The following is a 12083-nucleotide window of genomic DNA, read 5'->3' on the forward strand; positions in this document are numbered from 1 at the left end:
TGACTCCTTTATTGTTGGGATGTGTCTCCCTTTTTATACTGTTCTACACAGACCAATTCAATTGGTGAAGCAAAGACAAACCTCTTCAATCACATTGGTCAGACCAGAGGGACATCAAGAACAAGTCCTTCCTAGGGAAAGACTGTAAACATGTCTCCTGTTTACAGAAAATTCCCTGGGAAAGGAATTTCAGAAAACCAAAACATGTCAGGCACGAACCAGGGCTACAAATGATTCCTGCCCCAAGTCCTATATTTGGAGCATTTTGGAAATTATTTTCAAAACAATGACAGGAAATGAGCTCTGCCAGTGTCTGGAGGTATTTCAAAAGGCTCTTCTGTAGCCCTAGTATTAGAATCTGAAATACTGCCAAGATGTGTTAGTACTTTTTTTTCCTTTTTTTTTTTTTTTTTTTTTTTTTTTTTTTTTTTTTTTTTAAAGATGCTTCATAAAGCTCATGTGGCTTGTCTTAGGAGCTGTTGTGTTGCTGTTCAGAAGCACCTGACTGTCAGGTCAGGTCTGGATTGTTTGAGTTGCTGGAGAACAAAGGCCTGTCAGGTGTTAGTGTCCCTTGACTGCACACAGGACTGTAGTTTTTATCTGTTTGCACTGGATCCTGCTGAGCAGTTGCTCTTTGAGGTTGCCTTTGTGCTGTGCAGAAACCAGCTGTGCTTTCAGACATTACTGTTGACCTGGCTGGTTTGGGTTGTTCCCTCCAGCCAGAAGCAGCTGTGTCACCCTGCCACACATCACCAGCAAAGGAAACATCTCTTCACCCTCTGTTTATAGAGGGGAAAATGCCCTCACTTCTGTGCAGGGAAGGATTAGATGAGTGTATTTGGGAACTGTGGCTAATCTTTTTGAAACTGCAGAAATGTCATCTCACCAATGAACCTGGAGACTGGAGAGCCATAAAGTAGGCTGAGGTGGTGGGGGAGTCTGAGTAGCTCTGCAGGGCTACACTTGAGTGCGCAATAAATAGGCTACAGGACTAAACAGAATAAACAGGTAATGCCCTAAACAAAATGCCTTTTTATCTTCTGTCTTTCTTTCCATGTAAATCCAAGGAGTGGCCTCAGAAACATCAAGCTGCTCTCATGTACCTGGGTCCAACTGAGAGACCTCCAGAAGAGCCAGAGGAGAAATCCAGACCTCCTTTGCATGTGAGGCTTTACAGACGACTTCGATCATACTGGTTTTCTCCAAAAGGTGGGCCGGGTGTGTTCTGGCATAAACTCACATGCAGGCTCTACTCCTCTAGCAGATCCAGGGGTGTTGTGTGGAGGGCTCTCTTTTTTATTACTTTTACTTCTTTTGTTTGTTTCCTTTTTTTATTTATTTAAACTGTGATTTTTGTCAGGATAGTGGCATCTGGCAGAAATGGAACAGAGTAGTCCTGCCAGTGTTTGTGGTCTAATAAACAAATACTCATGTATGAAGAACCCAGGGCATTCCCTGGACTCACAGTTGCCATTGCAGTGGAGGCATCCATAGAGGATCCTTGGCACTTCTGGGTGAGCTTCTTGAAGTCTTCTTCCAGCAGAATGGCTTCTTAGTCAGCTGGGGAGAGAGGAGCAGCCCTTGTTTTCCAGGGTGGGGAGAATTGCTGACACAGAGTAACAAATGTTACTTTAAATAGAATGGTAAAATTTGGGCCATTTGCAGAAGCCCTGAATTTCTCTTAGTATGTTAAATTCTTTCTGTACCATAAACTTGTTGTTCTCTGAGCCTCTCTTGGCTTGGGCTGCTGTCTGGGCACTGAACATGGCAGGTCACAGGAGGAAGGAGATTGGGTATTTTGCACAGTCTGGAGCAAAGTCCTTGTTCCTCCTTGGCTAGCAGAGGTGATTCATGCAGGAGCATGAACCAAGTGACCTGAATATGAGAACTGAACTGTGGAGCTGCCTCCTGTAGAAAATGTGTTACCACAGCCTCCTGAACACTGGATTCCTGTTTTTTTGGTACTAGCACTTCACAGGTGTTCTAAATATTCCTGTCACCAGCCCAGGAGATCTGTTAATCCCTGGACATAAGGACTCACAGGGCTGTGAGGTACTGTGCTTGACAGTCTTTTGTGCTATGTGTAAATGCTGATTATATTTTCTCTTTTCTTCAATACTCCCAAGCTCCCTTTTAATCTTTTAAGATTTTGGCATTTTAGAGAAACAAAACTAGTGGCCAAAATGGCTCAGACTGATTTTTGTGTCTGGCATCTGCTTCATAGTGGTCTGTGTAATTAAATTCCACTTAATGATTGATACCTTCTCCTCCTGATATGCAGGATGCCCCAAGGAGGTAGCCCCGGAGGAGTGGGAAGAACTGAAGCTGTCCACCATTGAGCTTTGCATTGCAACTCAGAACAGGCAGCTTGATCTAACAGTAAGACCATAGCATAATTGGATTCCAAATGCTGCCTGCCCACAAAGTTTTCCTGTCTTGCTAAACTCCCATTCTTGTGTCTATATAAATAACATTTATTACCTCATGCAAGAAGAGGTCCTTGATTGAATCCAGGAATGGGCAAGTTTCAGAGCCCGTGTAAAAGCACTGGGGACCAGTGTAAAACCGGGATACAGTAAGATCAGAAAGAATTTGTACAAGGTTTCAGTAGCCAAACAGAAGTTTTAGGATTGCCCGTGAGTAAACAAAGCACCAAGGAGCATTCCTTTCCCTTTTCACCTATGTGAGAGTGTTTCTCTTTTATCAATCGCTGCTAGGAGAAAGCTGAGCCTGAGTGTCTGGCTGGAATTTTTGATTTTTCTCTTTTTTAGACTTGCAGAGTTGGAGTTAAAAATAATTTGTGCTAGGGAAAGGACAGGGCCTACACTGATTTGAAGGAAAGGAAGTGCAGGTGGTTGAAAGAATAGAAACAAGGCAGCAAAGGAGAACTGTTCCTGTCATAACCTTCTCAGCATGTTCATGCTGTTCATTCACTGGTTTAGAACCTGTCTTTGGCTTATGCCTGTGTTTTGGTGCAATTTTACTGCTGTGAAAGCTATTCGGATAGATGTCAGTCTTTAATTTTACAGGAAAATGCTAACACAGTGATCCTGTACTTGTGAGCTTCCCTTCATTTCCTCCTCAAGGCTGCAGGAAAGCCTTGCCACTCTACCCAGGTTAACAGGAGGTGTTGAACTTAGTGCAACATATTTCTTTCTTAGAATTCAAGGTCTTTAAGAACATGAAAACATGAGTTACATTGATATGTTACCTTGTAGGATCAAGCCAAAAAAACCCAGACAGGCCAATATAGTTTTTTAAATGTTCTGCTGGTTTCTCCTAGGAATATATCACATGAACTTTAGTTTCTTCTTTGTTGTGGTTTATGATTTGGACTGTCAGTGTCCTAGTAATAGTAGAAGCTAGACAGAGTCTTGTATTTGGGGTTTTTTTTTAGTGGTTTCTAGGTGACACTTGAACACAAGAGTTTTGGTTGTTGAACTGGATTGGAGCCAGTGATGTAAAGTAAAAATAGACCTGCCAAGAACAGAGAAAGTATGATTGTCACAAACTAGCCCTTTGCTCTTTCTATTGTTTTGTTTGTTTTACCTCCCCTAGGCCTTCAAGATGCACTTTAATATTGGTTCTGAAAAGAAGGAAGTGATGTAGGGTTCTCAGGTCTCTTGCGTAGCCTAGAAAAATGGACAAGTTCATGTTAGACCAGTTGTACTTTCCTGTTTCTAGAGCTGGAAGCATCTCGAAACTGCATCTCTTTTTCTACAAGTGTGGATCCACTATTACTGCGTTAAAGTCCCTCTCTTGAAACCATTGTCCCTGTAGCCCTCAAAGCTGAACAGCAGCTCTCTGGAATCAACACCAGGCCCTATCAGCTGAGTGCTGCCAGCCACTCCTGTCCCTGTCTCTCACCTCAGATTCATGCAGAGGCTTCCCCCTTGAAGAGAAGCTGATAAAGCCACACAGCTCAGGCAGTGCTTCTGCAGAACAGTGAACGAATAAATCAAGTTACACTAATAGGTGCATTTATTTTTACTTTTGTCATTTTGATTGCATCTGCACTAGGACATTTTCCAGGACAGAAATATTAAAAAAAAAAAAAAAGTTGCATCTTAATCAAAGTTGCTTTCCTGGAAAAAGCTGTACCAGATACTCAGTTTAGGGCAGACTGTAAATAGGAAAGAAGCTAAGTAAGGAGTTTGAAGGATTATTATCAAGGGCACTTTCATTTCCAATTTGTATTGTTTGAAATTCTCTTACTGAGGTGTTTGGTGGCCAAATATTGTATCGTTGTACTATTGCCTAAATTCATGAAAGACCCATTGAATAGCAATTAAATAAGTAAACCTAAGAGATCTGCTGTTGTCTTTAAATGCAACAAGAAATGTGTGACTCACTATTTTGCTTCTCGTGGTATTTATTGAATATTCATTAATGGGAAAATACTATCTGTAATTTCTAATTCAAATAAGTTGAGATTTGAATAAAGCATGAAATGCAGAAATGCATCTACTGCCTCCTTTTGTGGGACAGAGGACTGTCCATTGTGTGAACATATTGCAGTACCATGGGTGTGGCATTTTCAAATGTTAACTGCTTGATTTCTGAATCTTCTTTTGCACAGCGCACTGAGGACTTCATGGACATTTGCATAGAAGCAGAGAGTGTCAGCAAAGGGCAGTTCGTTCACAGAGGGTGAGTATGGGAAGGCTGCAAAAAGGGGACAGGATCTCTGAAAAGTGTGATGGTTTTCTGTCATGTTGTGCTGCAAAATTCCGAAGCAGAGGACTGCAAAGCATACCAGTCAGCACTGCTTCATGGGGACTAATACTTTTGTTCTTTAGAATTCTTACTCATCTTCTGTTTCTGTAAACAAGGCAGAACTCCGGAACTTGGAGTGTTGGTATTCAGAACCTAGAGTTCTTCCTAGCTTCTGAGTTTGCTATACCTTTTGCCTTTTTCCCTGTGCTGTAAGTTAGTACTGCTTGGGTATTGCTGTCATTACTGAGTTCTGTAGGCAGCTGTGCAGACTTACCCCAGAATCTTTTAGCCCTAGCTGCTCAGTGGACTGAGAGGTGGGTCACAGAGCTGGTATGTTTGTACTAGTGGTACCTGGGAATTCTTGAGCTGTGATTAGACAGGCCCTCTTCAAAGAAAAGAGCTTACTTGCCTCAATAGCTGTTGTGAGAAATGAGATCTGAGCTGGAAGAACTTTGGATGATGTGAATTTAAACAGGGACTTTAAGCAAATGTATTGGTCCTGCTTGTTTGTGGGATACGAAGGCTGCAGGTATGAAGCAGCACCGTTTGGAGAAAATGATTGTTGCTGCATCCTCTGTGCTTGTGATGTTTTCTTGATGTGTGCTTGTTTCTCCTGCTCTCACAAGACACAAATCAGAGCTGCCTTTTCCAGATCTTTACAGTCCCACTCACTAATACATTGCGTCTTCAGTGCAGGTTTTACCAGCAACAGATTTTCCTGCTAAATCCAAGGGAGCTCCTCTCCGTAGTACCTTTTAATTTGCTGTTTTCTCAGTCTTCGAGCTCCCTCTAGTGAAATCCATGGGAGGATTTCAGTGCAGTTTTACCTGCTTGTCATCACCCTAATAATTCCTGCAAGATACTAATTTATGATACTAATGGCAACTCTGGCCCCTTTGAGTCATCCTGGAAGCCTCAGTGGGAATAGAATCTTCTGACCTATGCATACACTGTAAGTTAGGTTACCACCTGCAGCTGCTTTTAAATTGCATGAGTATGTGGGCCGTGGTTACTTGGGACTGATGTGTTTGCTTTGAAGGCTGCAGAGGGAAAGGAGGAGGTGGTTTTCCTATTAGAAGCAAGGGGAATCTGGTCTCGTAAAGGAGAGAGATAAAGGAGATGCCGTTCTGGGTTCTTGAACACTTTGCTAGCAGAAAAATGTAGATGAGTTTGTGTGACTTGAGGGAGGCATATTGAAGTGTATTCCCACTGTAAATAATACCTCCTGTGTTGACTGAACATGCTTCCTGCAGTAGCATGGCACATTTTCTGACTGCAGTTACAGTGTCGTGCAGAAAAAGCCTCTGAGGAGCATTACCATTGCCCTGCTGTTGAGAGCTAATTAGAGGCAGTGCTGAAAGCTTTGAGCTGTTCAAGCAAAGTTCAGAGGAACAAGCTCTTTTGATTAAATAGTGCCAAAAAGCCTGTAGGTGACAAAGAAAGACAAAGAGGGGTGTGGGGGGTGGTGGAGCAGTGGGAGGGGATGGTTAGTTGTACAGAGAGGAGTCGCAGCAGAAAAAAGGTGCCCTGTTTTTTCAAGGCAGAATCAGGGTCCTGCTGTGCCTTTGCCAGCTGGATTTGAGTTAAGCCCATTATCAGAGGCCCCCCATTGCCTAGCACCAACAGGGTTTGTCTTTGGAAATGTGTGAAACAGCTTTTTCTTTTTTCTTCTTTTTTAGTGCATAGTTTAAATACCAGAATTTGGGGGGGTTTTTAAAAAGCTTTTTAGGGGAAATACCTTATCAATGCAGATTTCAAGGGTTTTTCAGTTGGAGAGGGCACTGACATGAGCTGATGAGAACTGATAGGTCACACAGAGAAAAACCACACGTCCAGTAGGAAACTACCATGGAGGCTCAGGCAGTGTGTGTCTGGGGAGGTGTGGGGGTGCATCAGTGTGCTGGAGGGCAACTGCTGTTGGATTTTCTAGAAAGGAGGAGGTCATCCCAGGTGTATAAAAATGCCCTCTGGCTGTGGATCAGATCTGTGTGAACAAGAGCATCCACAGCAGCGACAGAGCTGATGTTTAGATAGCATGGGGGAAGAATTGTTTACAATGGAGTGCTCACTAAGAAGTGCTGCAGGGAAGGAGAGGAGGCACGGAAAGTGTGGCATCAGTTATCCACCTCGTGGTAGCCAGTTTAGATTCTGCATATGAAACTATGGAGAGTTGTCACTCCAGGGCACGAGTACAGTTATCATCTACAGTGTAGAAAACTGGGAGTTTTTTGTTAGGGGTCTTACTCTGAATCACTTAACATTGGCAGCTTCTGGATATGAAAATGAGGGTCCAGTTGTGTTATGTGCAGTAGGTGATGTGGTTCTCTGTCTGCTTGTATTTTTGATGAGGTTCTCTCTCAGTATGGAGTGAGATGCAACAATCAGTGGAAACTTGCTGTTGGATTTCTTGGTCTTGTTCCTATTTCAAGAAATCTCATCTTCTTAGATTTCTTTCTGTGGTCTTGAGTGAAGACCAGAGTCTAAGGGAAATGAATTACGATTTTTTTATGCTGAACCACTGGGAGGGCAATCACTTCAAGTGGAGTTGTGTCTTACTTGCTTCTACCAGTGCTGTCCTTTGACTAATCTTTAATTCCATCTCTTGGCTCTTTTGAGTTTACCTTGACCCCACAATTACATCTCTGTAGAGCTTTGTGTGCCCTCACTGACCAAAAAATCTGCTCATTCACCAGAGGATGGCTTGTATGTATCTAGTATCTAGGACCTTGCATGATAAACTCCAGACAGGTTAAACTTTAAATGGGGAATCTTGCTGCTTGTTTGTACAGCACTGTATAAACTGACAGTATTGCATGCCATCAATGATTTATAATTTATATTGCTGGAGGATGTTTAATTCCCTCACAGTCACTCATCAATCTTTTAGTGTATACATATTTGATTAAAACCAAACTTTCCACAGTTAATATTGCTGCCGTCCTTCCCTGCCCTTTCCTTAGCTTTTCTTCCTTTGTCTTTGATTTTCATCTCCTGTTTCAACCCTTTCTTCTCATGTTCCTTCTCTGGGATTTTCTGTGACTTTAGAGGCACTGCCTTCCTCGGGGCGTAGAAGACTTGGTGTACAGGGAGATTCTGACATGCTTTTTTGAGTTCTTTTCCTAGGCAGTATTTAAATACACCCTTCTTTCATACCAGTCTTGAGATGGAAATTTGGGGACAGCAGGCATTGCCTGTCGGAGAAATAAATATCTATGATAATTCTGCCATGCTTGAGACTTGTGGTGTACTGTAACACTGTAATTCTGTGCTGTTCTCTCTGCTATTTGTGTGTTACTGTGTCTCTGTAGAGGGGCCCAAACTGAGGTTGCTGTGTGGGGTGCAGGGTACCCTTTGGCAGTGGTCAGTCAAAAGGTTATGTGTGTGGTCAGTCAGGAGGCCAGAGCGAGGTCAGCACAGCCCAGAGCTTGTGCTCACTCTGCAGCAGCACTTGGAATAGGAATCACAACTTACTGTTCTGACAGCTGAACCTGTGACAGGACAGCAGCCTAAGCCTTCAAAAAGACCACGTGGCACTTGAAACACCAGCTTTTCAAGACAGGAAACTGCATTCCATGTGCTCCCTTTTGAGATCAGCAGAAGTAGGAAAGGAAGCAGCACTTACCTAAGTACAGTACATAAATAAGAATCTCACAGGCACCAGAAGAGAGAAACTGTCAAAACTGGATATTGTTATTTGGAATGGATAAAATGGTGGGGATTTCTTCATGAGTGATAACAGAAGCAGCTGATAAGAAATGTCATGCTGATTGGTATTGACACAAAAAATGTGGGGGTTTTGTTTATTTTTAGATAATAATTTAGTGGTTCAATGTAACTATAATTTTATCTTTTTTGGTTTAGCTTGTTTGGGTTGTTAGTATGTTTAAGCTGCATGAGATACCAGGAGATGCAGGAAGTGCACAGTTCAGCATGGAAGTGAAGAGCACAAAACTGGCTATGTTCAGATATATTCAGTGAGCCTCAGAGTAGAAACTGGTTGGAGGCTGTTGGTGCATTCTGATGTGCATTGACTGCAGCAGAATAGGAAAAGACTCATCCACTTTTTCACAGTTAAACCCACAAATATTTGTGTGTGTGTATATATATATATATAAAACCTCTACGATTACCAAATGCATAGTGATTTACCACAACCAATTGTCATCCCTGAAGAAGACTGTTTCTGAGAGAAGCATATTCTTACCTCACCTCTCTTTTGGTTTGGACAGAAGTCAAAAGATGCATGATCCACACGTGTGCCTTGAAGGGAGTCAGCACATCCAAGCCAGCAGATGCATCTTGCAAGTTCCAGAGGTGAGAAGCTGAGAGAGCTGAAAAACTCTTTCACTTAGTTTCTTGTATCTGTTGATGCTGCACTTCAAGAAATTCTTACTCTAAATCTGGGAGATTGATTACACTACAAGTGAGACACTTAGTTCCACAGTGGAGCCAATGAGTCCCTTGCCAGGACAGACGGACTGCAGTTCCCAAAGTTGTCTGTAAACCTGAAGGGGGAGTTTTGTTCTGCCAGGAAATAGTGGCAGATCTTTTATGAAGACAGTCATGATGGTTAAAGGGTCTCTTAATTGAGTGTATTGCATATAAACAGGAAATTCCACCTGAACATGAGGAAGAATTTCTTCACTGTGCAGGTAACCAGGCACTGGAACAGACTGCACAGAGAGGTTGTGGAGTGTCCCTCACTGGAGATAGTTAAGAATCATCTGGACACAATCCTTTGCACTGTGCTCTGGGATGACCCTGTTTGAACAGGGAAGTTGGACCAGATGATCCGCTCTTGGTTCCAACATACCCCTTCTGTGATGCTGTGATATGCGGATCTTCTTAGCATTGAAGAGGCGTACATTTTGCCCTAGAAGGCATTGTGCTGTAAAGAAGAAGATAAATATTAGAGACAAAGCAGGCTAAGACAGGGCAGGGGAGCTGAGATCAGTATAAGGAAGTGCCTCAAAACTTCAAAATTATGAAGCTGAGAAAGAAGGCAAAGCTGTGCCTGGCTGTGTAATTTAGATTTGTCTTTTCCTAACTCTGAGCTGTTATTGCAGCCCTGGGAGGACAGTTTCTTGTTTTTACAAGGACATGAAATCAATCTCATAGATAATTTCTGTCTTCAAGTGATCTATCATTTAGCAAAATAATTCTATTTTAAGGGAAAAAGAATGTGTTGAATGGCAAAAAAAATCTGTTGCTTCCAAGTAAAAATTATGAATTACGATGTCATGATTAACCAGCATCCTAATACTTCCACTGAATTCAGGTCATGGCAGATTTGTGATTCCGAAAGAATGCTCTGCAGTGCTGGCCTAAGTACAGCTGGGCCACAAGTAAGGGTTGTGGTATAAAATGAGCTGTTCATACTGCAGCTGCTGCTAAGATCTTCAGAACATGGGTGCGTGGTACAGAGCAGTGCTGTTCGACTCCATGGCCCAGCTCCAGTAAAGGAACTGGAGTCAGCCCAGATGAGTCTCACCAGCTAGTGTTGATGAAGGTGAACTGCTTTGCTGTACCTTTGACTGCCAGAACTTGTACAAGTTCCTCTAGTCTGTGCTGGCTGCTCTGGTGTCCGAGTTCCCCTTGGAGTTGGTTTGAGGACCCATGAAGAACAGCCCTCTTGTGAGTCAAGGGCATGCAAAGCAGCCACTGAAGTTTTTTTTTAGGTAAAGTCAGCCTGCCATTTTGATGAATGGTTTTAATCACATGGTGCCTTTACCGGCATTAAACACTTGAGAAAATTCTACTGCTGAGTAATTCCTGGCCAGTAAATTACTTTGCATCTCATGTTTCAGATCAATACAGTAAAACAACGCTGAAAGGGGTTTGTAACATGGATTTAATAGAAGTTACTTAACAGGCATTTCTGCAGATTAGTTTATGTCACCACTGGCAGACCCAAGACCTAAGTGCACATAATTGTAGTTCCAATAACAGAGAATCCTTCAGTATAAACAATGTGGGTCATTAGAGCTTCCTAGTGTTTAATTATCACTAATTAGTAACTAAGTGAGGTAACATCTTATGCACCAGATTCTTAATACATTCTGTGCAGTGAGGGATGGGTCTCCCTGTGTTGTGGAGAGCAAATGGGCTGGAAGGCAGAGGCAGGGGGTCATCTTGGTTGAGAGTGAGCTAAGTATGCAATTGTATTTTTTAGTAAAATCAGCATTACAGCCTTGCTGAAATAATATTTGATATTTAATTGTTATCTGCACACAGGGCACTGAGGGATTCTTTGGCATCGATAATGAGGAGTATGAAGCTATGCCTGTGGAGGTGAAACTCTTACCCCGCAAACTCCGGTTCTTCTGTGATCCCAGAATGAGAGAGCAGTTGCTGCAGGCAGCAGTACAATGAGAATTCATGGCAGAGGGGCCAGTCTTCACCAGTCTTAGCTGGGTCTCTTCATGGAGAGAAGCACATGAGACCTAAATAACTTGATTAACCCCACTAGACTAATAAGCCTTTTGGCTATTTTTATGTGTGAGGTACTTCCATTGGAAGTGTATGGTTTGACTGGTGTCAAAGGGGTTAAAACTGCAAATGAAAATTCTGAAAAATGCATGTTAACTTGATGGCATCTTTCTTTCCCCTTCCCCTAAGTCATCATTGTTCTATTTACAGCACTACAGGTTGAGTGCTGTGTGCCAGATGCTACTGCTGTAATGCAATTGTATATTAAAGTAAAATTTAAGTATACTTGTCCTTGTGTTTAGGAGTTTAGGTTTACTTTACCCATGTAAAAATCTTGCAAGACCTGGGATCCTGGAAAAAAAATATTTGGGGGGGAGTAATGCTGAGGAATTCCATGAAACGTTGGAATTGCCACATTAAAACAGATGGTTGATTATCTACTCTGTCACAAAATAAACTGGAGATTGGTGATACAAGCTTCAGAGCAAGTTTAAAAATTCCCCGTACGTATCTGGATAAGGTATTTATGTTAATTTTTTTCATCTTGCCAGATTTAACAGCACAGAGTTGCAGTAATTATATAGTAGAAATGTATTCCTTTGATCAATTTAGGTATATTACACAGAAGCAAATTGGAAAACATCATTGACCCAAAGCTGTATGAAGTACACTTGGAAAGACTCTTTAACAAGCTGAGTGAGTCTGTTTTTTTGTAAATATTCCTTTTATTCCTGCAGTAGTATAATGCCAGTAAGGACATCCAAATAACGTTTATTATTTATTGTGTCTGATTGCTCTTCTGTAATGTAAACAGTGCTCACCACTCCATATGCAACCTCCATCCCCATGAGCCTCAGTACCATAATTAGTTTTGTTGCTTTTATGAGCTTTTGTTTATAAGCTTTGCTTTAATTGCTGAAAGGAAGTATTACTGACTT

The 12083-nt window shown here is 42.0% G+C and overlaps 1 protein-coding gene across 3 annotated transcripts in view; it reads left to right on the forward strand.

Annotated features, from left to right (window-relative positions):
• Nucleotides 1-11430, forward strand: part of AGK (acylglycerol kinase) — a 35823-nt gene extending 24393 nt beyond the window's left edge. For all 3 annotated transcript variants that reach the window (XM_066183816.1, XM_066183817.1, XM_066183818.1), the window contains exons 11-15: nucleotides 1068-1209; nucleotides 2282-2379; nucleotides 4580-4650; nucleotides 8946-9030; nucleotides 10951-11430. In XM_066183816.1, coding sequence (XP_066039913.1) covers nucleotides 1068-1209; nucleotides 2282-2379; nucleotides 4580-4650; nucleotides 8946-9030; nucleotides 10951-11088 — 534 coding nt within the window. In that variant the 3' untranslated portion in view covers nucleotides 11089-11430. The remainder of the gene's footprint in view (nucleotides 1-1067; nucleotides 1210-2281; nucleotides 2380-4579; nucleotides 4651-8945; nucleotides 9031-10950) is intronic.
• Nucleotides 11431-12083: the final 653 nt, after the last annotated feature.

This window comes from Chamaea fasciata, unplaced genomic scaffold (genome assembly GCF_029207755.1).
Source record: "Chamaea fasciata isolate MVZ Bird 193981 ecotype frontalis unplaced genomic scaffold, bChaFas1.0.hap1 SCAF_5, whole genome shotgun sequence".
Lineage (NCBI taxonomy): Eukaryota > Metazoa > Chordata > Aves > Passeriformes > Sylviidae > Chamaea > Chamaea fasciata.